The sequence below is a fragment of the Hyperoodon ampullatus genome (assembly GCF_949752795.1).
Source record: "Hyperoodon ampullatus genome assembly, chromosome: 9".
Classification (NCBI taxonomy): Eukaryota; Metazoa; Chordata; class Mammalia; order Artiodactyla; family Ziphiidae; genus Hyperoodon; species Hyperoodon ampullatus.
This window is the reverse complement of record NC_136922.1, coordinates 64,738,178-64,760,826: the sequence shown is the minus strand read 5'-3', so window position 1 is coordinate 64,760,826 and position 22,649 is coordinate 64,738,178. Positions and strand designations below refer to the sequence as shown.

The window sequence follows — 22,649 nt, the reverse complement described above, 5'->3', positions numbered from 1 at the left end:
CTTGTGCTGTTGGTAGGAATGTAAATTGATACAGCCACTGTGGAGAACAGTATGGATTCCTTAAAAAACTAAAAATAGAATTACCATATGACCCAGCAATCCCACTACTGGGCATATACCCAGAGAAAACCATAATTCAAAAAGACACATGCACCCCAATGTTCAATGCAGCACTATTTACAATAGCCAGGTCATGGAAGCAACCTAAATGCCCATCGACAGACGAATGGATAAAGAAGATGTGGTACATATATACAATGGAATATTACTCAGCCATAAAAAGGAACGAAATTGGGTCATTTGTAGAGACGTGGATGGATCTAGAGACTGTCATACAGAGTGAAGGAAGTCAGAAAGAGAAACAAATACCATATATTAATGCATATATGTGGAATCTAGAAAAATGGTACAGATGAACCAGTTTGCAGGGCAGAAATAGAGACACAGATGTAGAGAACAAACATATGGACACCAAGCGGGGGAAAGCGGTTGGGGGGTGGTGGTAGTGGTGTGATGAATCAGGCGATTGGGATTGACATGTGTACACTGATGTGTATAAAATGGATTACTAATAAGAACCTGCTGTATAAAAAATAAATAAAATTAAATTTAAAAAAAACAAAAGCTCAAACGAGGGGGGAAATAGCAAATTGGAGGACAGTTGTGGTTCCAAAAGAGATACACATGTATATGCTTGTTATTGGAAATTCTTGAAAAACTATATTAGAAGCTGTTTATAGTTGTTGCTGGTGAGAGTCAAACTTGGGAGGATGAGACTGTGGAGGAAGCCTTCAACTTTTTCATCCTTTAACGTTTCATACTGTTTGAAAGAACATGAGCATGTATTTTATATATTTTTATATATTTTTAAAAACTGGTTAGTTAAAAGCAATAACATTATAAAAAGTGTGTTGGGACCACATTGTAGAAGCATCTTTATTATCAGTTGTTCGTAATTAATTTGCTAAAGAGCCTTTGAGTTTGTTTTTCTAAAATAAATAAGATCTGGAATGCATTTTAGTATGAATAACCTGGTAGATGAGGTACACTGAATTAGCATTACTAGGACCAGTAGGAGAGAGGTATAGGGAAGGAAAAAATAATTTTCCCTCCACCTTTCTAAATTCTCCACTGGGGACCCCATAACAAGACACACTAACAAGAGACAAACAAACAGAAGTTCATTAACATGTACACATGGGCGATACCAGGGGAAAATGAGTAACTTCTGGATGCCTTAGAATTATACCATCTAAAGCTAAAGACAAAAGAATGGTGTGGGAGCCTGTTAAGAGTTGCAGCAGAAGAAGAGTATGGCAAGCCTGACCTAGGGTTGATACACAAATTTAAGTGCATTCTCCATTAATATGTTTCTTGTGCTTTACTCATCTTCTCTTCCTGGTACAAAGGGAGACACGCAAATGGAGATGTCCTTCATAAATGTAAATTTCCATTACAAAAAGGTAATTTCTACTCTGTTTTCAGAGCTCCTCCTGTGTCTGCTGTTTCTTTGAAATAATCATCTCAAAATAATCTTTATGCCAAAGAGGTACACCTTGGGGTGGCAAACCTGCCACTCTGGATGAGCAGGAATTAAAATAAGCCTGGAGTAAAGAGAATGACTATGCTCTCTAGACTGCTGTGGGAGCAGTTGAAAGAGGAGAAGAGAAAGAGGATTGCAGAGGTGAAATCTACAGGATTTGAAAGGGAGCAGAATTTGTAACCCCAAAATATGCCTCCGTGGCATTAAGGATTATTTTAGACTGATTATTTTTTTTTTAAAAACAGCTGACACAAGAGAAACTCTGAAAAGCAAGCAGAAGTTACCCTTTGATAAGAACAATTTACATTTATAAGGGAAATCTCCATTTGTAGGGGTGTCTACCTCTCTCTGTCAGAAAGAGGGCAACAACTGAATCTATAGAAACTCTTAAAGGTCTTAACTCCACATGACAACCGTACCCTCATTTACTGATCTTTGCCTGAAAACCTGGCTTTCCCCTGCCCAGCATCTTTTGTGTTTAGCTAGAGATGGTATTTAAGGCGATGGCTTGGGCCATTTTGAGAGTTAACTCAGTTTTCCTGGGTATCTCTCATGTACACAGGAAGTATACTGTATATGTTATTCAACTTGTTTTTCTCAATCTGTCTTTTATTACAGGGGAGTCTCAGCCAGGAACCTAGGATAGAGGGAAAATCACTTTCCCTCCCCAACAGATTTTATAATTTTGCCAAGCGTTTTGGGTTATCCTTAATTTTTCACAGCAGTTTGAATGTTCCCTATAATTTGTGTTAAATCATTTCCATATATTCCTATTTTACTTGTTTTTAAAATAATTATTAAATTAATAATAATATTTAATAATGTATTAATATTAATAATTATTATTAAATTAATAAGCATACAGAGGGACTTCCCTGGTGGCGCACTGGTTAAGAATCTGCCTGCCAATTCAGGGGACACGGGTTCGAGCCCTGGTGCGGGAAGATCCCACATGCCGTGGAGCAGCTAAGCCCGTGTGCCACAACTACTGAGCCTGTGCTCTAGAGCCCGCAAGCCACAACTACTGAGCCCGCGCGCCACAACTACTGAAGCCCGCGTACCTAGAGCCCGTGCTCCGCCACAAGGGAAGCCACTGCAGGGAGAAGCCCGCGCACCACAACGAAGAGTAGCCCCCGCCCGCCGCAACTAGAGAAAGCCCGCGCGCAGCAACGAAGACCCAACGCAGCCAAAAATAAATAAATAAATTTATTTTTAAAAAATACAGAGAATCTGAAATCCTATTTAATCTTTATTTTTCTTTTAATCATAGGTTGTAATTTATATCTTCATGTAATAACTAATTTGAAATCTAATGTCATGAACCTTACCTGATAGGTTTTCCCCCTTTAAAAAAAACAGCAATCAGGGAAATTATACAATCCTGTTTTTCTGTCAGCAGGTGGCAGACTTCTCCCTCTGCTATGGCAGGGTGCTACATTTCTAAACTATTTACCTTCCTTATTAATGCACTTTTATGTTTACCATCTATTTCTTAAACCTGAAGGGGAGCAGAATATGCCACCCCAAAATGTGCCATTTTGGTATGTGGATTATTTGGTGCTGAAGGCAGTCAAGACTCAGCAGACTCAGAAAAGGCTTTTTACCTCCTCCGTAACTGCCTAAAAATTTAGAAAGGGGTCCTGTACCAGGAAGAGAGCTGTTACCAGAGATCACATTTTTCATCTGAGATACTAATCTGCATAGCAGGACAAATATTTGTTTACCAAATGTTTGCTCTTCCCCTCTTCCTGTGAATTGCCTTCCTCCCCTTTAAAGCCCCAGACTCCTACCTCTTTCTCCTTAGCTCAGTACGGTATATAAGCCTCAATTGCCTGGCTGTCTTTGGATCTCATATCTTCGTGGGAGCTCTTGTAGGTACGAAAAAATTTTTTTCTGTTAATCTGTCTTTTTAGTACGGGGGATCTCAGGCAAAAATCTAGAAGGATAGAGAGAAAATTTTTTTCCTCTCCTAAAAACCATTAACCTATGGAATTTAAACCAAGTATGACAGTATTCTGCCATTATAGATGTAAATGCCATTTGTCTACTTTTTTTCAACATATGTTCTTCATTTTCAAGGTGCTAATAGATTACAAAGTTGTTTAGCAGTTGATTGGAGGGTTACTTAATTTGTTTGGCAAGTTCCTGCTTATAATTAGGTGGAAGTAGACGGTCAGAGGTTTAACATGATGTGGGTTCCTGCAACATCCTTCCTGCCTCTGTTGTATCTCTGAAGCCTTTTCGTGGCACAGCCCTCTCATTTACCTTACCCCAAATGTCCCACTCAAGAGTCTGGGTTCCAAATACACCATCAAAAAAATCATCATGTTATTATTATACAGTCTTCCCCCATGAACAGTTTGTCAGTTTATCTTGACTTCTCTGTTAGTCACACCATTAGCGTTCTAGCGTTCTCGTGTTCTCATTCTCTAAGGGAATGAGACACTCGATGGATTTTGATAGAGGGAGATAGGAAAAGTTTGAGAACCTAACCTAGCTTTAAAGCATAGTGAAATGTTACAAAAAAGAAACCCACTGAAGTTCCCTAAGATAAAAGGGGGCTACACTGCATTAGAACTAGAAAAGAATTAGAAACCGATTTGCATTTGGGTTAATTTGGTACTGCCTTGTTATCTTGTAACCAGGGAAAAGGAACTAAAACTTTGAGGTATCTACTTATGTCCAAGTGTGCCCTGCATGCTTACCTAATTTAATCCTTAAAACACAGTACGGGGCTTCCCTGGTGGCGCAGTGGTTGGGAGTCCGCCTGCCAATGCAGGGGACACGGGTTCGTGCCCCGGTCCAGGAAGATCCCACATGCCGCAGAGCGGCTGGACCGCGTCCGGAGCCTGTGCTCCGCAACGGGAGAGGCCACAACAGTGAGAGGCCCACGTACTGCAAAAAAAAAAAAAAAAAAAAAAAACAGTACAGCTGGTAATTATTGTAATTTTCTATCAATTTGCTTAGGAACTTGGCTAATAAATAGCAGAGCCAGCATTCAGTCTGATTATAGCTCTCTCTGAAGCTTTTGAGTAAAGCATGCTTCCAGTTGGGAATGAGAATTACTTCTTTAGTAAGGTGTTGTTGTATTGCTGATCTTTAAAAATTTTGTCTTTCTAAGCTAATTAAATACTTTATTCTATTTTGTCTTTTGTGCACAACTGTGTACCATGCATGATATTGTCACGTGTTCCTAGTTTTGGCAGGAGAAAGAACTCTGTCTACTGATCCATAATTATTGTTCTGTTTTTCTCTCCATAATATAAATATTGTGGTTTATCTAGTAAAGATACACAGTATTTTCTTTCTTTAACAAGTTATGTTAATCTGTGATCTGACCGCTAGACAATCTTGTAAGGGAATGGGGTCATGTAATAGATGTTTGAGTTTAGTAGTTGGTAAATCCTTGGTTCAGATCTCAGCGCTGCCACATTTTAATCGTTCAGCCCTGGACAAATTTCACTTTTGTAAGCCTTAGTTTCCAGTTCTCTAGAGTGGAGAAGATTCACCTAAAAACTCTCCTGCCCCCTGTTTCCTTCAGGGTATTATATTAGAATATGTTCTGTTTTTGGTTGTTATTTTTCATTTCACTTGTTTTAAATAATTATACTCTGGGAGAATTCCGACAGTATACTATTCTAATATCCACCTGGGTTATTAAGATTAAAAAAGAAATTATATACATGCAGTATATATAATAAACAAAGCTATTATTTTCCCAACTTTATTTTAGACATGATGTTCTCAGATAGTATATTATTCACATTAAGTAATGCATTTAAAAATGATCTCTAAACAGTATTCCATTTGAGCCCTCAGATTTGGAGATAAAAACTGAATGACTAGTTTTATCATATATCTTTCTTAAAGTTAAAAAGATTGGGAATGAGAAATGTCCAGCATTATGCCAAATTCTGAGCAACAGTTTTTAACCTGAGTACCTAGCATTCTAGAAAACAGTACCTAGCCCAATCCCTGCATGCCTGCTGTCATAATTGTAGATGGTTCAGCTGACCTGGGTAGCACACTTGGAGGCTTGGCATATATCATTTACAATTACTGAGATTTAATTTCACTAAAATTGTATGAGAAACATGAGTTATTATAAAAAATAAAGCTGTATCTGTTTGACTCACTTTTGAGTCCCCTCTAGTATACTTAGAACAAGCACAGATCATGTGATTTATTATATATTTCAAAATTAACTCATGTGGTCCACAGGTGTGGATTTCCAATCATTTGATTTAGCTTTAGGGGAGCTTTGATGATTAAGGACTCATGAGTACCTGAATTAAGATCCAGCTTTTTACAAGGAATTTCTCCATTTTTAATTATTTACCTATCTTAAACTTAATTTTCCCTTTGATTCTTTCTCTTTTTATTTCTGGTATAGTATATGCTGATATAAAATTAGAAAATCTAGATAAGCAAAAAAAAGTAATCTGCAATTTTCACCACCTAAAAAACCCCATATTTTAGTAAATGTACTCCTTTCTCCTTCTGTACATATAACTATTAGTATCATTTTTCCCAAAATGAGACCATACTATAACATTGTTTTTAACTTGTTAAAACAATGTTTAACTTGTTAGTTTATTTCTTAATAATAAACTTATACTTATTTTAATGACTATATTATCTTTGGTATTATATCATATATGAATATCATTAATTATTTAGCAAGTTCTTCATTGGTGAACATTTAGATTGTTTCTCACTTTCCGTTATGATAAATAATGGATCAGTGAACATTCTAGTAGCATCTGTGCGTGTCCATGATTGTTTAAATGGAATTGCTTGATCAAAGCCTTTTGAATGTGCTGCCAGGGGTTATCCTCTGAAAAGGTTGTACCAATTTATATTTTCACCAACAGTATATTTAAGTACCTAGCTCCGTGTTTTCCTGGGAGTAGATATCTTTTTTTTTCTGATCTTTGCCAAATGATAACTTTTTTTTAAAGTGTTAATATTTCTATTACTTTTGAAGTTGAACTTTTTTTAAAAATTGGCCACTTATTTTCTTCTTTTCTGAACCATCTGAGTTCTTTTTTGTGATTTTCAAGGGCTTTTTTAAAATGAGTTTCAGCCATGAGAGTATGTTAGAAATATATTTTTCCAAGTTTTTTTGTTTCACTTCCATTTTTGAGTAATCTAAATTGACCCTCCTTTTCAAACCTTTAATGGCTTCATTAAGCCAATGACTAATTCTTTAGAATGTTTTACTAACCTTGATTTGCACATGACTCCTCATTTACACATTATGACTTCATTCGATAGCCAGAGTAGGAGGAGAATATAGCATTAAATAGTTTGTATAACTTACTCACTAGTTTACCCTCCCAGCCATAGAATGAGGAAGGCTAACTACAGAAAAAAATAGTAAGGCATTATGATTTTTGCCCCAATAGATAATTTTCATTTTACCTTCATAAATATTACTTAATATATGCCATGTCCATTTCTTCTAAAGATGTAGTAGCATTATACACACTTTCACTTTCTTTTATTTTGGGACATGGAACTTTTAAAAAATAATCTTTGTTTTCTTCTAGGTATAAGATATTATTCATTATAGAAAATTTAGAAAATACCAAAGAGTATGAAGAAGAAAATACAATCACCTGTGATCCTATCATTTCTCTTTGATAACTATTACTTGATCTTTGGACTATATTTGATTCAGTCATGTCAGGTGATTATTATACTATTGAATTTAGTTTGTTACTGGGTTTTTTTTTTTCTGCTTTATAACAAAGTGAGTCAGCTATACATATACATATATCCCCATATCTCCTCCCTCTTGCATCTCCCTCCCACCCTCCCTATCCCACCCTGTCACTGGTTTATTATTTAAAACTTCTGTTATGTGTATTCATAAGTGAAATTAGGTATCTTTTTTTGTCTCTTTTTGAAAGACATTTGTTTCAGGGTTTTATACTAGTTAGTTCATAAATGGAATTGGGTAGTTAACTTCTTTTTCTGTGTTATAGTTTATCTAGCATGGGAGCTGTTAAAGTTTGAAAGAGCTCACAAGTATAAAACCTGACCACAAAGCTTTTTGAAGGTTATTTTCTAATAAACTTATTTTTATAAGTTCTGTTCTAATGAGCACACATTCCATTGTTGGTTTTGGTTTGGTTTGGTTTATTGAAGTATAGTTGATTTACAATGTTCTGTTAGTTTCTGGTGTACAGCAAAGTGATTCAGATATATTTATTTATGGATAGATAGATAAAGATATTCTTTTTCAGATTATTTTCCATTATAGTTTATTACAAGATATTGAATATAGTCCCCTGTGCTATACAGTAGAACCTTGTTTATTTTATATGTAGTAGTTTGTCTGCTGATCCCAAACTTCTAATTTATCCCTCCCCCTCAGCCCTTTCCCCTTTGGTAACCATAAATTTGGTTTCTGTGTCACACATTCCATTATTGAATGTACTATATGTTATCAAAACTTTTCTAAGATTAAATTAATTAGTTTACTATGTTGAGTTTATTAATATTCAGAGAGGTTTTGAAAGGGTTATATTTTGTGTTTTCTTCTACTTTTATACTTTAAAAACTCAAGTTATCAACTGCTGATATCATCCATATAATTTCAAATAATTCTTTGCTACAAGTTATTAGTTTATGAACTTGAATATCAGTAATTTTCTTCATTGTTTTCTTACCTTATTTTTAAATGAGTTTATTTAGCATAGCAAGAAGAAGGGATAGTATGTTTCTTTGTACTCTCCTTTTAGATGTACTGGATATAATACATAAATAATAAAAGCCACTAATAACATAACTTTTTTACCATTTTTATTATAACCCATATCAAAATAGCAATCCTAAACAATACTGTTTCTTTTCAACATATAGAATGCCAACTTTATGATGTGGAATTAAAACAAAAGTTTTTCTTCTTGTTGCATTTCAGGCGCAGAAATCCAGATATAATAAAATAGGAACAATAATTTCAGTGCTAAGCATCTTGAAAAATTAGAACATAGTACATTTGACAGTTAGGAAAGACTTCCTTCATTTAAGGTACTGTCTTACATCGGATTTTCATGAACTTGACCTACTTATTGCAACACAAATGTCATTTCCTCTAAAGGAGTTTACAGAATTTATTACTTTTTAAATAAGAAAGTAAAAAGATATAGACTGTGTCCAAGAACTTCATTTGAGTTTCTGAAAATTAAGTTATTCAATCCTAGATTTTTGCGTAGAGTTTTTTTTTAATGTGTACATAGCAACAAAGATGTATTTTTTTTAATATATACATTTATTTATTTATTTATTTATTTATTTATTTTTGGCTGCATTGGGTCTTTGGACAAGCAGGGGCTACTCTTTGTTGCGGTGCTCTCGGGCCTCCCACTGCTGTGGCCTCTCTTGTTGCGGAGCTCCGGCTCTAGAGCACAGGCTCAGCAGTTGTGGCATGTGGGCTTAGTTGCTCCAAGGCATGTGGGATCCTCCCAGACCAGGGCTTGAACCCGTGTCCCCTGAATTGGCAGGCAGATTCCTAACCACTGCACCACCAGGGAAGCCCTGCATAGAGTTTTTAAGAAATGTATTGAGATTAGAACCATAGGTTTTCCTCAGTTTATATATATGTGTGTAAATTCATAAATGCAGCAATCAACTTTGCTAACAGTCACCTAATAGGATAAGTCTTTGGAATTATTTTAAATGAGAGAAAAACTTACGAGAACATCTTTACTTGCTGTTCATTTCCCCAACATATAATAATTAATTGTTTTCATCTCTGTTTTTGCTCCTTAAACATTTTAAACCATATTCATATAAGCATTTATATCACCTTGTTTCAATTTTATTTTGAACAGTCACACTTTTAAAGTTAGTTGACTCTTGTCTTTTTCCGAGAAGTTTTGAGAGAAGTCAAATGCCTAGACAGGTGTTTTGCATGATTAAAAAAATGGTCTTTCTATTTACATCGTGCAACAATTAGCAGGAACAAGTTTGGCAAGAGTCCTTATAGAGAATATTACATCTCACCTCCTACTGAATTGTCTTCCTTATATGACTTTATTGTTTGGTTTGGAATAACTTCCTAGGGTGTCAAGCAAGTTCAGAATGAAGTTTAAAAATACATTCCACAGAGAAATGGTAATTGGCTTATGGTAAATTAACTGTGAGTAAGTAGTTAAGTCATAGATTGGATTATTGAGAAATAACTACATACCACAGGTGTTATGTGGGATTATGAAATGATTTTTTTCATATATAACTATTAATTAATATAATACCTTTATTCCCTTTACTCCCTGCCCAAAGATTAAAGGCAAAATCAATTAATAAGTTATTAAGATTTAAACTGATAGGTTTTCTGTGGACTTTTCTGTTTTTTCATTATTTCAAAATTTTGAGAAACTTTTTTCATGGCAAAATATGATGTGATCATTTTTAGCTTTTCAAGTTAATTGAAAATTGACGGTATCTAAAAGTTGTAACAAGTATAAATGAGTATCCCTTTCTCCGTTGATAAAGACAGCCAGTTTCAGTGTTATAAGGGGAGAAAAATCTGCCAGATATTTGAGTCCTGTATGATTCTTTGGCCTTGGCATATCAATTTCAGGTTTAGAGTTTGCATCAGGAGTGATATGAGTAATTTTTGTTTCTATGACAGTGAATAAAGAAACTCCAAGGCAACAAGGCCCAGTCATTATGTCCAGAGATGAAAGTCCACTGTGCTACTAAAGAGACTGCCTTTATGACTTCTTTTATTCCTGGATCCCTTATGTCTCCTCTCAAAAAAAAAAAAAGAGGATCCTAGAGCTATTTGAAACAAAATTCATTTTCTTTCATTCAGTACTTTGCTTGTGTCCTTGTTCCTTTTCTATGGCACAGTTTCAAAACATTACTCTTATCATACACATCTTTAGCCCTCTCATGTAAGTCTTATGTTTATAATATTGCCTAGAAACAGTGCTGATAAAGTAAGAAAAAAAGTCTTCCAGCTCACGTATGTAAGTAACAAGTGACTTCTCCCAGACGTTAGATTCCTTACCTATAATGAAGGGGGAAGTATTATCTTTCTCTTAAGGTTTTACTGATTAAATTACACAGGCATACCTCGTTTTATTGCACTTTGAAGATATTGCATTTTTTTTACAAATTGAAGGTTTGTGGCAAACATGCATCAAGCAAGTCTATCGGGACCATTTTTCCTACAGCATTTGCTCACTTCCATGTCTCTATGTCACATTTTGGTAATTCCCGCAATATTTCAACCTTTTTCATTGCTATCATATTTGTTATGGTGGTCTGTAATCAGTGTTCTTTGATGTTACTATTGCAAAAAGATTTTGACTTGCTGGAGGCTCAGGTGATCATTAGCACTTTTTAGTAATACATTATTTTTAAATTAAGGTATGTGCTTTTTTTTAGACATAGAGGGACACCCCACCAGACACACAGTCCCACCCCCAGCACGTATACCCACCTACTAGATGGAATTGAAAGGCCGAAGAAGTCCCCTATATGTGGTCAGGAAACAATGCTCATATTTCCTCTCTTCTCCACTCTCCTTAGAGTAGCTGGACAGAACACTGTCAAAGCCAAAGTCATCTATCTCTTAGAGACCAAAACACCCTTCTTGATAAGAAACTAGCCATCTTGGTTTTCATGCTGTAAAGTATTTTGTTTTGTTTTAGGGTAAACTGGCTGAATTCCTTGCTTCTGTCTCTACTTTAGAAATATTGTTTAAAATAATCCATCCGTATGATGTTGACTGGTTCTGATTTTTTTTTTAAACTTTCTTTTCCGATTATGGACATGATCGGTTCTACTACTGTATCATTTTTAACAAGCCATTTTTTTCCCCCCAAGGAACTCATTTATTTTATGAAGCTCAGAAAATAAAAATGGCCCCTTAATCCCATTACTGATACTGTCTTACATATTCTACTTTAGACTTTCCTGTGCTTATATAAAGATTTCTCCCCCAAAATTGGACTCTTGCTATAGATACTCTCATAACTCTTTTCACTCAATAGTAGATCATGTATATCTCAGTATATATGTAAATATTGATCTCACAGAGCAGTACTGTATAGTGATTTACAGGCATGTATTCTGAAGTCACAGAGACCTGAATTTGAATCCATTTCTGCCACTTGCCAGCTACAAGTCTTAATTTATTCACGTTTAAAATGAGGATAGGGCTTCCCTGGTGGCGCAGTGGTTGAGAGTCCGCCTGCCGATGCAGGGGACATGGGTTCGTGCCCGGGTCAGGGAAGATCCCACATGCCGCGGAGCGGCTGGGCCCATGAGCCATGGCCGCTGAGCCTGTGCGTCCGGAGCCTGTGCTCCGCAACGGGAGAGGCCACAACAGTGAGAGGCCCGCATACCGCAAAAAAAAAAAAAAAAAAAAGAGGATAAAGATACATACCTTCTAGTGATATGAATATGAGATGAGTTGAGATGAGATGAGGTATGTCAAGTGCTTAAAAGTATCTGGCACACAGTAAACATACAATAAATTTTAGCTACTTATAATAATCATGTTTGAGAACTGTATAATTTTTTATGTGTTTACCCCAATTTATTCACCTCTCCAGTATTAATAAACATTTAGATACTGGGCATTTAGGCTGTTTACGGTTTTCCAGTATTATAAAGCAACCCTGCAATATACACCCTTGCAACTAAATTTTTGTGTACTGTCTTATTTCCTTAGGACATAAAATTGGTGTGTCAAAGGGAATGTATATTTCTAAAGCTTTTAATAGTATTTCTAAATACCCCTCCAAAAAGGTTATGGAACTCTAACTCCAGCATTCTTTGTTGTTTTTGTTGAAGATGATTTATCTGGAGTCATGTTTCAAAGAGATATTTTTTAAATTCTTATCATTACTAACCATATTAATATATTAAAGGACAGTTAAGTCATCACATTCATGCATAATACAGAGGTGTTTTCCAAATGGATCACCTGGTTGCCCTTGAGCCTCCATTACTAGAATATAAAAGATTTTCCTCTAAGAGAAATGTTATGTTGTCAATCTTCTCATCTTATTAAGATAGCAATGCCAATTTTTAACATTTGGTAGGATACCAAGTTTGGTTAATTTGTTAGTGGCCTTTTTTAAAAGCCATTTAAAAATTTTTTGTGTTGTTTGTAATAGAGAATGCCACTTCACAAAGTTTGATTACTGGAAATGTTTTGTGGGTTTGATTTCTCTTGAGCGTAGAAGAGAGAAGGCTGATAGAAAAATTTGTTTACGTAAGTGTAGCATAGCCATATTTCTAATGATAAATCTTCCCAGAGCCTGTAGCATAACTTATGTATCAGGCCCTGCCACATGGTATTAGCATATTTAATCCTACTACTCAGGTTGAAAACAAGACTGATTTTTCTTTAAAGGTTAAAAATATTTTTCTTCACAACAGTTTGCTTTCATTTCCAGCAGGAAGGGAACTTTTTTCAATTTTTTTAACCATAAAAATTAGTTTTCATTGTGTTCAGATTTTTTAGTAGATCTATGCGTGGTCTTGTTGAAATATACAGTGTAGGAAAATATGAAGAAAAACATAAAAGTCACTTTAAATCCCACTGCCCTGCAATAAAGACTGTTAACATCTTACTGACCACACTTTTATGCATCATGTTTTTTTCACGTTTTAAATGAACTAATCTTTTTAAAACTGTGAAACATACATAACAAAGTTTACCGCTTAACTGTTTTTGAGTGTACAATTCGATGGCATTAAGTACATTGACATCGTTGTGAAACCACCACCACCATCCATCTCCAGAACTCTTTTTATCTTCCAGACTGAAACTCTGTACCCGTTGAGCAATAGCTCCCCGCTCTCCCCTCCTCCAGCCCCTGGCAACCACTACCTACTCTTTTTCACTTTGTATTGAAATATAATATTCACACAGAAAAGTACACATACTACAAGTACGCTGACAGCCAAAAAACACATGAGGAAGAGAGTGTTTCTAAGTGTTACTGTTGAGGTTCCTTTTTTCTTTGCAGGGCAAGTTGGCAGTGCTCTAATAGTACAGATTTACCTTCTCTTAACTGCCACATTATTTTATTTGATTATATTCTGTAGACTAACTGGTGACTAACTCAGAGCTAGCAAGCCTGTCACCCAGAGCATAATAAAGCACTGTGTAGTGATGCGTCACAAGACTGTTTTTGCATAGAGCTTATTAGCCAAGGCTTTTGGAACCGCCCTCAGCTGCACCTTGTGCTATATTAGTACTCCTCAGACAGGAAGAATTTTCTTTTGCTGCGGTAGCTTGTCCGGTTACCTTCAGGGTAAGTGTGTACAGTTCATGTAAAAATAAGTTTCTCTTGTTTAACTTTATCTGATTCTTATTTGATTCTGTATCTTATTGAAATTTTAGGCATTTAAGCATCCAAATTAAGGAAATAAAAACAGAATGATCCTGTATAATGTAAAACTTCTTTATAGTTTGCAAAGATATGAATATGTAAAACTTTGCAGTGTCTTGAGTCTCAGAAATTATAATTTGTAGGATCTAATTTTAAGAGCTTATTGTTTAAAAAAAAGAGCTTATTGTTTCACACATAGATGTAAAGGAAAAGCAAAGTACCCTCAGAAATCTCTTTTCAAGGGGAAAAAAGATCCAATTTTGTTGTTCATTAGTTGTTGTGTGACTCAGTTTTGCTGATAGCCACATGCTTTTTGTACCTAGGGTTAGGAACTATTTATTATGGCTAGTAATAAAGATAATTAATTTTTATTTTGTGCCCATAAGCCTTATCCAGGATATCTTGGAATGGGTTTATACTGGTATGTTTTATAAATTAATAAAAGCTGGATTACTGTCTGTAAGGATTAATAACACATTGTATATTGAAAATTAAGATTCAAACATATATATCATCGTAATAGCCTAGAACGTTGTAGTTAACTTAGATTTAAATACTTGAATTTACCTTATTTTTTATAGTTAGCTAATGCAGAAGACCATTTCCTAAAGTAGTTTACTTGGTTTTTATTGGCAGCCTATATCCAAGCCCTGCATCTCTGGATACTGCTTACTACCTCTGCTGTTGTTCTAGGACATATTCAAGGACAGAGGAACTCAGAGTACTCTAAGGGTAATCAGTATAAATTATCTACTTTCTATGTGCCTTGGTTTACTCATCTTGAAAAACGCTATTAGCTATTAGGTTAGTGGAGGTGGGGAGGATAGATGAATAAATTCTAAGCTTTGAAATTGTGTATTTTCATAAGTATCTACAAAATTCTGACTGAGAAGCCACATTTTACTATTTAAGAAAATTGGTATAAATTGCCAATTTTTAAATAACTGGCCTTTGAAATCTATTTTCTTTTCTTCTACCACCTTCTCTTACCCTCCCACCTTTTGCTATTCGGTTTCATTTTGTTTTATCTCTGTATCAAGAGAAAGTTTCATTTTCCAGTTTGTGTATTGTTTTTTCACTGCTGCCTTGAAAATATAATTAGGGAGAATTCTTTAAATGCCCCCAAGAAATTGATTTTATAATGTTATACAAATAAGGAACTTATAGTTTGATTTTCCATGTGCTAATCACCCTAAAAAAGTGTCATTATTAAAACCCAAGCTTAGGACAAGTAATACATGTTGCTGGAGATGTGCAGTAAGATATTTAGGACTGTTGCTGATACACTGTCCATACTGTACTAATGCATACCTTTTCTTAATGTAAGTAGTATACAGTTTACCATTAAAAATTTCATTAATTTATTGTGTAATTTAAATGTTTCTAAAAGTATCAAGCTTAAAGCAGAATCACAACTTTTTAAGCTAAGAATATCAATGAATTTAATCTTTTTTCACTTTCCCATAAGACAGTCAAGTGGGCCTTTAAAAGTATTCAATTTGCATTCAAATAGATACTTTAAAACTTGTATAAAGGCAAGTAAAATTTTTTCATGTAGATATAGAAATTTTTAGTCATTTTGATTTGTAAATAACTTCAAAGTGTAAAGAGAATCATCTCAGAATGAAATACCACGATAGCTAAAACTTTCAGTTATCAGGTTTGTGCTATGCAAGTGAAGTTCTTCTTATCTCTTGCTTCAGTTTTCAGCTTTGTCCTACATGTTCCTTGTAATGAACACTGTTACAGTAGAGACCTTAACCTCACAGTGAAAGAACACAAAGTAATTATTTTCCAGTTTCCACATTTTCCAGTCCACATTTAAAGGTTCCAAATACTTAAAACTTCAGAACTTTCTTAGTAGAGAGTTCATAGTTCAAGGGTAATATTTTCTGTTTTTGAACATGTCTTCTACACATGATGTGTTTTTTTCAGCAACTCTTCTCTTGAAGCATCTGCAACAGATGACTGCTGGCAAAGTAAGCCAGAAGTTTATATACCAAGTATAGGTTTACAAGCCTATTGGTTTAAAAATATCCTGCCCTAATTTTCAATGTCTTCCTTAGAATAGCGCCAGAATGCTGACATTTATACCTTAGTCTTTACACTTCTATAATGATAGTGATTTTTCTATTAGGACTGCAGTATCACTTCATGTGAGATTATCTTTGAGTAAGGATAAATTCTGGTCAGATTGCCAGTGAGGATTAGGAAGAATGAAATATCGTCTTTGAAATTTGCAGAGTATCTAGTAAACTATTAGGTCTACTTATTAAAAATAATGTCCTAAAGTTGGCCATTAGCAAATTTCTGATCACTCTTTGTTTTCATTTGTATAAATAAAATAATGAAGAGACCATGAGAAAGATGATTAACTCCTTTACCTACTAACACTAGCTTTTTTTTTTTTTTTTCCTTCTTCTTTCCTTTTCTACTAAACATGAATGAATGCTCCAAAAAGAGCCATACTTGGGGGCGGAGAGTGGAGAGGAATTGGTCTACTTGGCTATGTGTAACAAAAGACTTTAGATTCCCAGATATTAAAACGTATTCTTCACACTTGAATTGTTTTCCTTTGAGCTTTTCAAATGTTTCAGAGTATGATATTTTTGTAAACTCCACTGTACTTTTTCACATCCTCCTTCCTCTTTTTCAAGCTAATAAGATGGTTTTATTTAAATAGTGCCTTCTGAGAAATCTAGAAATCCTTTTCAGATATTAAATATTGAAGAAAAGCCATAAGCATTTAATATTTTACGCTTTGGATTCTATAAATGAAGAAACCGACTTGCCAGGCAGTTTTGATGACAGTATTTTTCAGATGTGAAAAAATGGAGGTATCTTACTATTTGGAAATACTGTTTATTCAATGCTAAGATACCATCAGTATCAGTAAAATCATCAACTTACTAATAGCCTTTCTGAGAGGGGTGGGAAATACTTTTTTAAGTAAGATATTTCCCAATTTTATATATGTACTTTAAGTGGAAGGGGGGATGGATTTTAGAATTTGAGAATTTTTTTTATGTCGCTACACACATTTTAATTATAAAGAACACAGATCTAATGTTCAACTTCTATTACTAGAGTGTAAGAAAAAGTCAGTTTTTCCCTCTCAACTAACTTACCCTTTTTAAACAGTGCTTTTATTGTAAAATTTTGCTTACCTGGAATAAAGTAAAAGTGAAGTCATTGGACTTCCCTGGTGGCGCAGTGGTTGAGAGTCCGCCTGCCAATGCAGGGGACACAGGTTCGTGCCCCAGTCCGGGAAGATCCCACACGCCACGGAGCGGCTGGGCCGGTGAGCCATGGCCGCTGAGCCTGCGCGTCCGGAGCCTGTGCTCCGCAACGGGACAGGCCACAACAGTGAGAGGCCCGCGTACCGCAAAAAAAAAAAGTAAAGTCATTGAGGAACAAAAATAAATAATTTTCCCTAAGATTTATACTGCAAAAATGAAACTTAGTATAATGATAGGGTATTTTTAAAACTTCTTTTGGGTTAACAAATAGATGCATATAAATTTCACCCAAAACCCTTAAATGATCATTCAATTACATACCTATTTTGTGCCAGACACTATGCTAGATTCAAACACAAGTCAGATCTTAGTCACATCATTTCACAAAATTAAAGATTTTAATGTGAGAAAATTGAAGAATAAATTTGACTTGTGTGGATTATGCTTGTCCTTACATTTTTATTCAGTAAAAATAATGCATAATTTTCCCACAGACTTCACCCTTACATGTAGAGATGTTGATAAAGTGCTCTTGCAATGAAGCATTTTCTTGCAAATATATACTTTACTTTAATTCTATTCAAATCTTATTAACACCATATAAATTTTTATAGGAGAGCTGCAACTTCTCCATACACAATTTTAACCCAAAACTTTGTGAGATAGAGTAAAATCTTTGCTGAGCTTCTTAGGAAAGAAAAAAAAATGCCTTCAGTAACTCGGTATTTCGATCAAACCAAAAGCACCTTCCGGGTATGTCATTAACATAAAGGAAGAGACTAAAATGTATGTATGTCACATGTACTTTTTTTCTCTCTCTTTCACTGTGACATCACCTGGGAAAATCCAGAAGATTGGATAACCAAGAAATGCCTAATCAAGATTCTGCTGTACATGTGAAAATGGTGGGTATTTGAATATTTCCAGTTCCATTTATTAATGGTGAATCTTCACCACTTTTACCTCTGTCTCTAACCAGATAATTAATTATGGGACTGTAACTGTATACAAATCTTTCTTCCCAATGTTAGACACATAGTAGAACTTCGAATGTTTGTTGAATTGAATTTCTTTGGAATTCTTTTTGCTTGAAATATAATGTGCGTTAAAGTGTTTCTCGGCATATAAAATGATTACCCCGTTCCTTTTTGTGCTAAATTTTCCTTGCTCAGCAACAGCACACTTAAATCATACAACATGAGATCTTTTATCTTAGGCCCCTGAATTAAAATGACCAGCATTTAAGAATTTTTAAAAACTTCTTGAACAGCAGTAGCTCTCATTGCATTATAGAAATTAGGATGAAGTAGGGAAAATATAGGCTTTGGCATCAGAACTGGCTTCAGATCTTAACTCAGTCCTTGATAGCTGTGATACCCTTGAATGAAGGCAACCATCTCACCTTTAAGAAATGGGTGAAAGCACCAACCTTGTGTTGTTTTCATTCATATCTTTTCCCAGCTTTATTAAGATATAATTGACAAATAAAATTACAAGATATTTAAAGTGTACAGTGTGATGATTTGATATGCATATACATTGTGAAAGTTTACCCTATCTGGTTAACACATCCATGACCTCACAAATTTACCTTTTTTTTTTTTTTTGAGAACATTTGAGTTCTACTCTCATAGTAAATTTCAATTTTGTGATAGTGTTAAACATTATGATCACCATGTTACACATTATATCCTCAGACCTTATTCATCTTATAATTGAAATGTTCTCATACATATTTAATGAAAAAGAATATATAAAGTACCTCATAGCACATAGTAAGCACTCAGTGAATATGAATCTCCTATATTATGTTAGTAAGTGTTTTAGCTCTGTAAGTAGCATTTATTTGTATGTGTGGGGAAAATTATGTCCATCCTCCTTATTCATAAAAATTTTTTAAATCACAGTTTCTGTCTTTTAAAGAGGACAACTGCCCCATGATCTCTTTCGTATTTTCTCTTTCTGTCCTTTTTGTTCTTCCTCTTCTCTATTTTTTCATCCTTTTTCTTTCTAGTTTTCTTTTTCTGGTTTGAGCCTATAAACCAGAACGTAGCATGCAAACAGCTTTGTGTCACAATTAGTAAATCTCTCGTTTAACTTTCCTCACCCAATATGTGATGGGAGGTTAAAGTTGACTCAAAGTGCTGATTAAGCTTGTCATCAGTATACTTAGAGCTGTTAGGATAAAGCATATGAAATTGCTGATTTTTAAAATACATCAAATATAGTCCAATATTGGCAGTTTTGTATGGTTCAGCCTAATACTTGGACATGATCTTTGCATCCATTGCATGATTGACATTTGATTCATTGGTACTGAGCATGAACATCGCTGAATTAAATCATTCTAAACTCATTTTCTTGCTTGAGTTGATTTTCTTTTTCTTTTTTTAACCAAAATGAATACAAGAGACATAGGAAAGTCTTACCATATAATTTGTTGTTACCTGGATCCTAGAACCTTCTAACATGTGTCTCCTTTAGAAGCAAGTAGCAATGTAGTTAACCCACAATAACACTATTGAAGGAAAACAAGCCAAAAGATGATATATACTTAAATAGTTTTTACTATCATTGCGTGAATTTACACTATTTTTACCTTGGGTTTGCTTTTCTAAAAACATTGATACATCTTTTAAGTTGATATCTCCTTAGGATGTTATTCTTAACTTCTCATGATCTGAGTCCAAATCTCTCCTTCCAGATTTTACACACACTCACACTCTTCTCCATGTACACTTAAGTTCTAGAAAAACAGAGCTATTTATCTTTTTCCCACATTAGACCCTGTGCTTTGACCCCTCCCCAGTCTCAGCATACCCAAATCCTGCTTCACTCTGAAATCCTAGCTCCATTGGCCCTCCCTCCTTTGACCCCAGCAGAAGTAATCTCAATTTCTTCTGTTTCTCTGGTATTGTACTTGGACATCTTGGCAATGTATTAGTTATTTGGGTTCCTGTATTATAATCCATGTTAGAGAACATACATTTGAGTATAAGATGTATATCTTACTAAAACTTCTGTATCTTTTACAGAGCTGCTTAACAGAATGCCTTACAGTTAAAGACTATATGGTAAATGAAGGAAAGAATTTGGCCTACACTCCCTTAATGTGGAGACAGGCCAGATATGTGGTAGGCAGGAGAGATGGCTATCAATAAAATTTAGCAGTGCATAATCTTCAAAGTAAATCATAGAATCATCCAGGTACGTGAGTGAGTAAATGTACCAGTCTGAATAGGTGGTTTTAAAAATCTATACTTTTTATGTCATCACATTAAAATTGTAGTGCCCACTCCTTTGTACCAGTAATGAAGACTTTTGCTTGTACCATATCTGAACATTGGAAAACAAAGAAAAAATATTTTCCCTGAGAGCTTCAGACAAAGATTCTTAAGTAATTCAAACTAATTTTGATGTGGCCATGTTTAGAAAAATACAGGTAGACATCCTTAGGACAATTTTGTGACTACCATGCAGATATTCATTTATATCATCTCAGTGTATCCACAAGATAATATCAAACACTCTAATATTGCTATAAGGTTGTGAACAAAACTATATAACTTTGCTATCAATTTCTCTAGAAATCATGCATTCTGAATATGTAAGTAGACTAATAATTAGGAATTCATTTCATCTGTACAAATACAGTATATTAAAGATCAGCCAGAATAAGTATATTTTAGGTTTTCCATAGTTATCTTTAGCATTGCTTCAGATTAGGCTCCAGTCAACCAGAATACCCTGATTCTTGTCAGGAAAGCTTTGCTCCCTCCCTAACATTCTATATTATGGCCTTAGAAAATGAATTTGTTTTCTTTTGCTCACAAATGATGGAAATTTTTAGCCCCTTATTTTTCATAAAATTGTATTATCAAATTGGAAAGTTTTCAAAAAATTTAAAATAACTTGCCCTTCAAATTTCAAGTATCATTATTTTATGTACCACCAAAGAGGAAGGTGTATTTTGTCCAAGAGGAATATGAGGAAGGGATTTGAGGAGGTAACAAAAGTATGTGACATATGATGAAATGCATACACCTGCGGTGTGCTTCGTAATGTTCTGATACTCTGATATTCATTGACACATTTCATACATAAAATTGTATTTCTTAGGCCGTATTCTAAAATATTTGAGTAAAATGTCCAATATCTCAAGTTCCTGAGACGTATTTATCATATACTTTAGTAATATTGTATGTGTATCGTGGAAAGGGGTGTGTGTGGTGTATTACCATATAGTCCAAGGCAAGTATAATTATTTTATTTCTTACGCCGGTGTCCTCCATCCTGTCGTGTTCTCTAGAGAAAGTAGCTGCCCTTCCATCTGTTTTCGTCACTGGTATTTCACCCTAGTACTGTTGGAGTATTCGCTACTTATTTATCTGAAAATGAATGGTTATATTTTGTTCAGAAGCAGAGATATGAATGCCTCTAGCCACTGGTTCTCTTTATTTTCACTGTCAAATAAACCAATCTAATAGTTGTTTAGCCTAGCAGAAACCAGCCTACTTTGAAGTCCTGTTTAAACATGGCTTTTTAAAATTAAGTGTATTGTAATATGTGACTTGCTTGAGGCAGGACATCTTCCTCAGTATCGACACACTGAACCAAATGTCTAATTTTCTTGGCGAAAATACAGTAGGTGACATATACCCTCTATTGCTTTCATCAACGGGTTAGTTATCAAATCAAGCATATGCTGGTTGTTATGCATCTGCCAGTTAAGGCAGAAGTAAGAGCAGAATTTAGTTAGGGGATCATTTACTAGCTAAGGTATTTGTAAGGGAACAACAGAAGTAATATTCCAAAACAGCAGTGATTCCTAAAACTCAACAAGAAAACAGTATAAGCATCATATCATATCTCTAGCTTCTCGTGTCTGACACAAAGTAGACACATGGTAAGTATTTATAAAACAAGTGAATGGATATTAATGAAAAAAAGGAATGTAGGGACAAATGCCTATTGGTTTTTCTCATCTATTAAAAAATCACAATAAAATAGTGATTTATTTAGATGATTTAAATAACCTTCTTTATTCTTTTGAAACCATTTAAAGTCCATTTAAATTAAAAAGATCACTGTATGAAGGTTAGTTGCATTGCAGGTTATCCTATCCTATTTAAATACGGCTTTTTACAATTAAGTGTATTATATAAGTCCAGGTCTTTCATTCATGAAGAAAAATTTAATGTTCCCACTTCTCTTTCCTGTACACTCTGTATTCATCCTCCAGTCTTAGGAAAACATTTTAGCTTTTTTCTGATTTTCTAATTTTGTCCATTATGTAGCGACAACATGGGACCTAATAGACTTAACTGGTCAGGCTCTCTTGTAGCAGAGATACAAGGCCTGGGGAATTCTTCATAACTGTGTCCATAACACACATGAAATATGTTAATATTGGTGATAACACACCCATAATAATAGGATATAAAGTAAATAAATATTATCTGATACAAACCACTATAGAATCTTGATTTGAGGTTCAGT

At 34.6% G+C, this 22,649-nt stretch overlaps 2 protein-coding genes across 17 annotated transcripts in view; both read left to right on the top strand.

Moving 5' to 3' along the window:
* The window catches only part of RP9 (RP9 pre-mRNA splicing factor), a 175,234-nt gene that overhangs the window by 54,820 nt on the left and 97,765 nt on the right, over window positions 1-22,649 (top strand). The gene's annotated exons all lie outside the window — the stretch shown is intronic.
* NT5C3A (5'-nucleotidase, cytosolic IIIA) overlaps window positions 1-22,649 on the top strand; it is a gene marked incomplete at its 5' end in the record, with an annotated part of 41,160 nt that overhangs the window by 7,431 nt on the left and 11,080 nt on the right. For 2 of the 5 annotated variants that reach the window (XM_079710845.1, XM_079710844.1), the window contains one exon: window positions 18,020-18,055. The exons of the other annotated variants lie outside the window; for them this stretch is intronic. In XM_079710845.1, coding sequence (XP_079566971.1) covers window positions 18,020-18,055 — 36 coding nt within the window. Of the gene's footprint in view, window positions 1-18,019; window positions 18,056-22,649 lie in introns of those variants that run through there. 5 annotated transcript variants of the gene reach the window in all.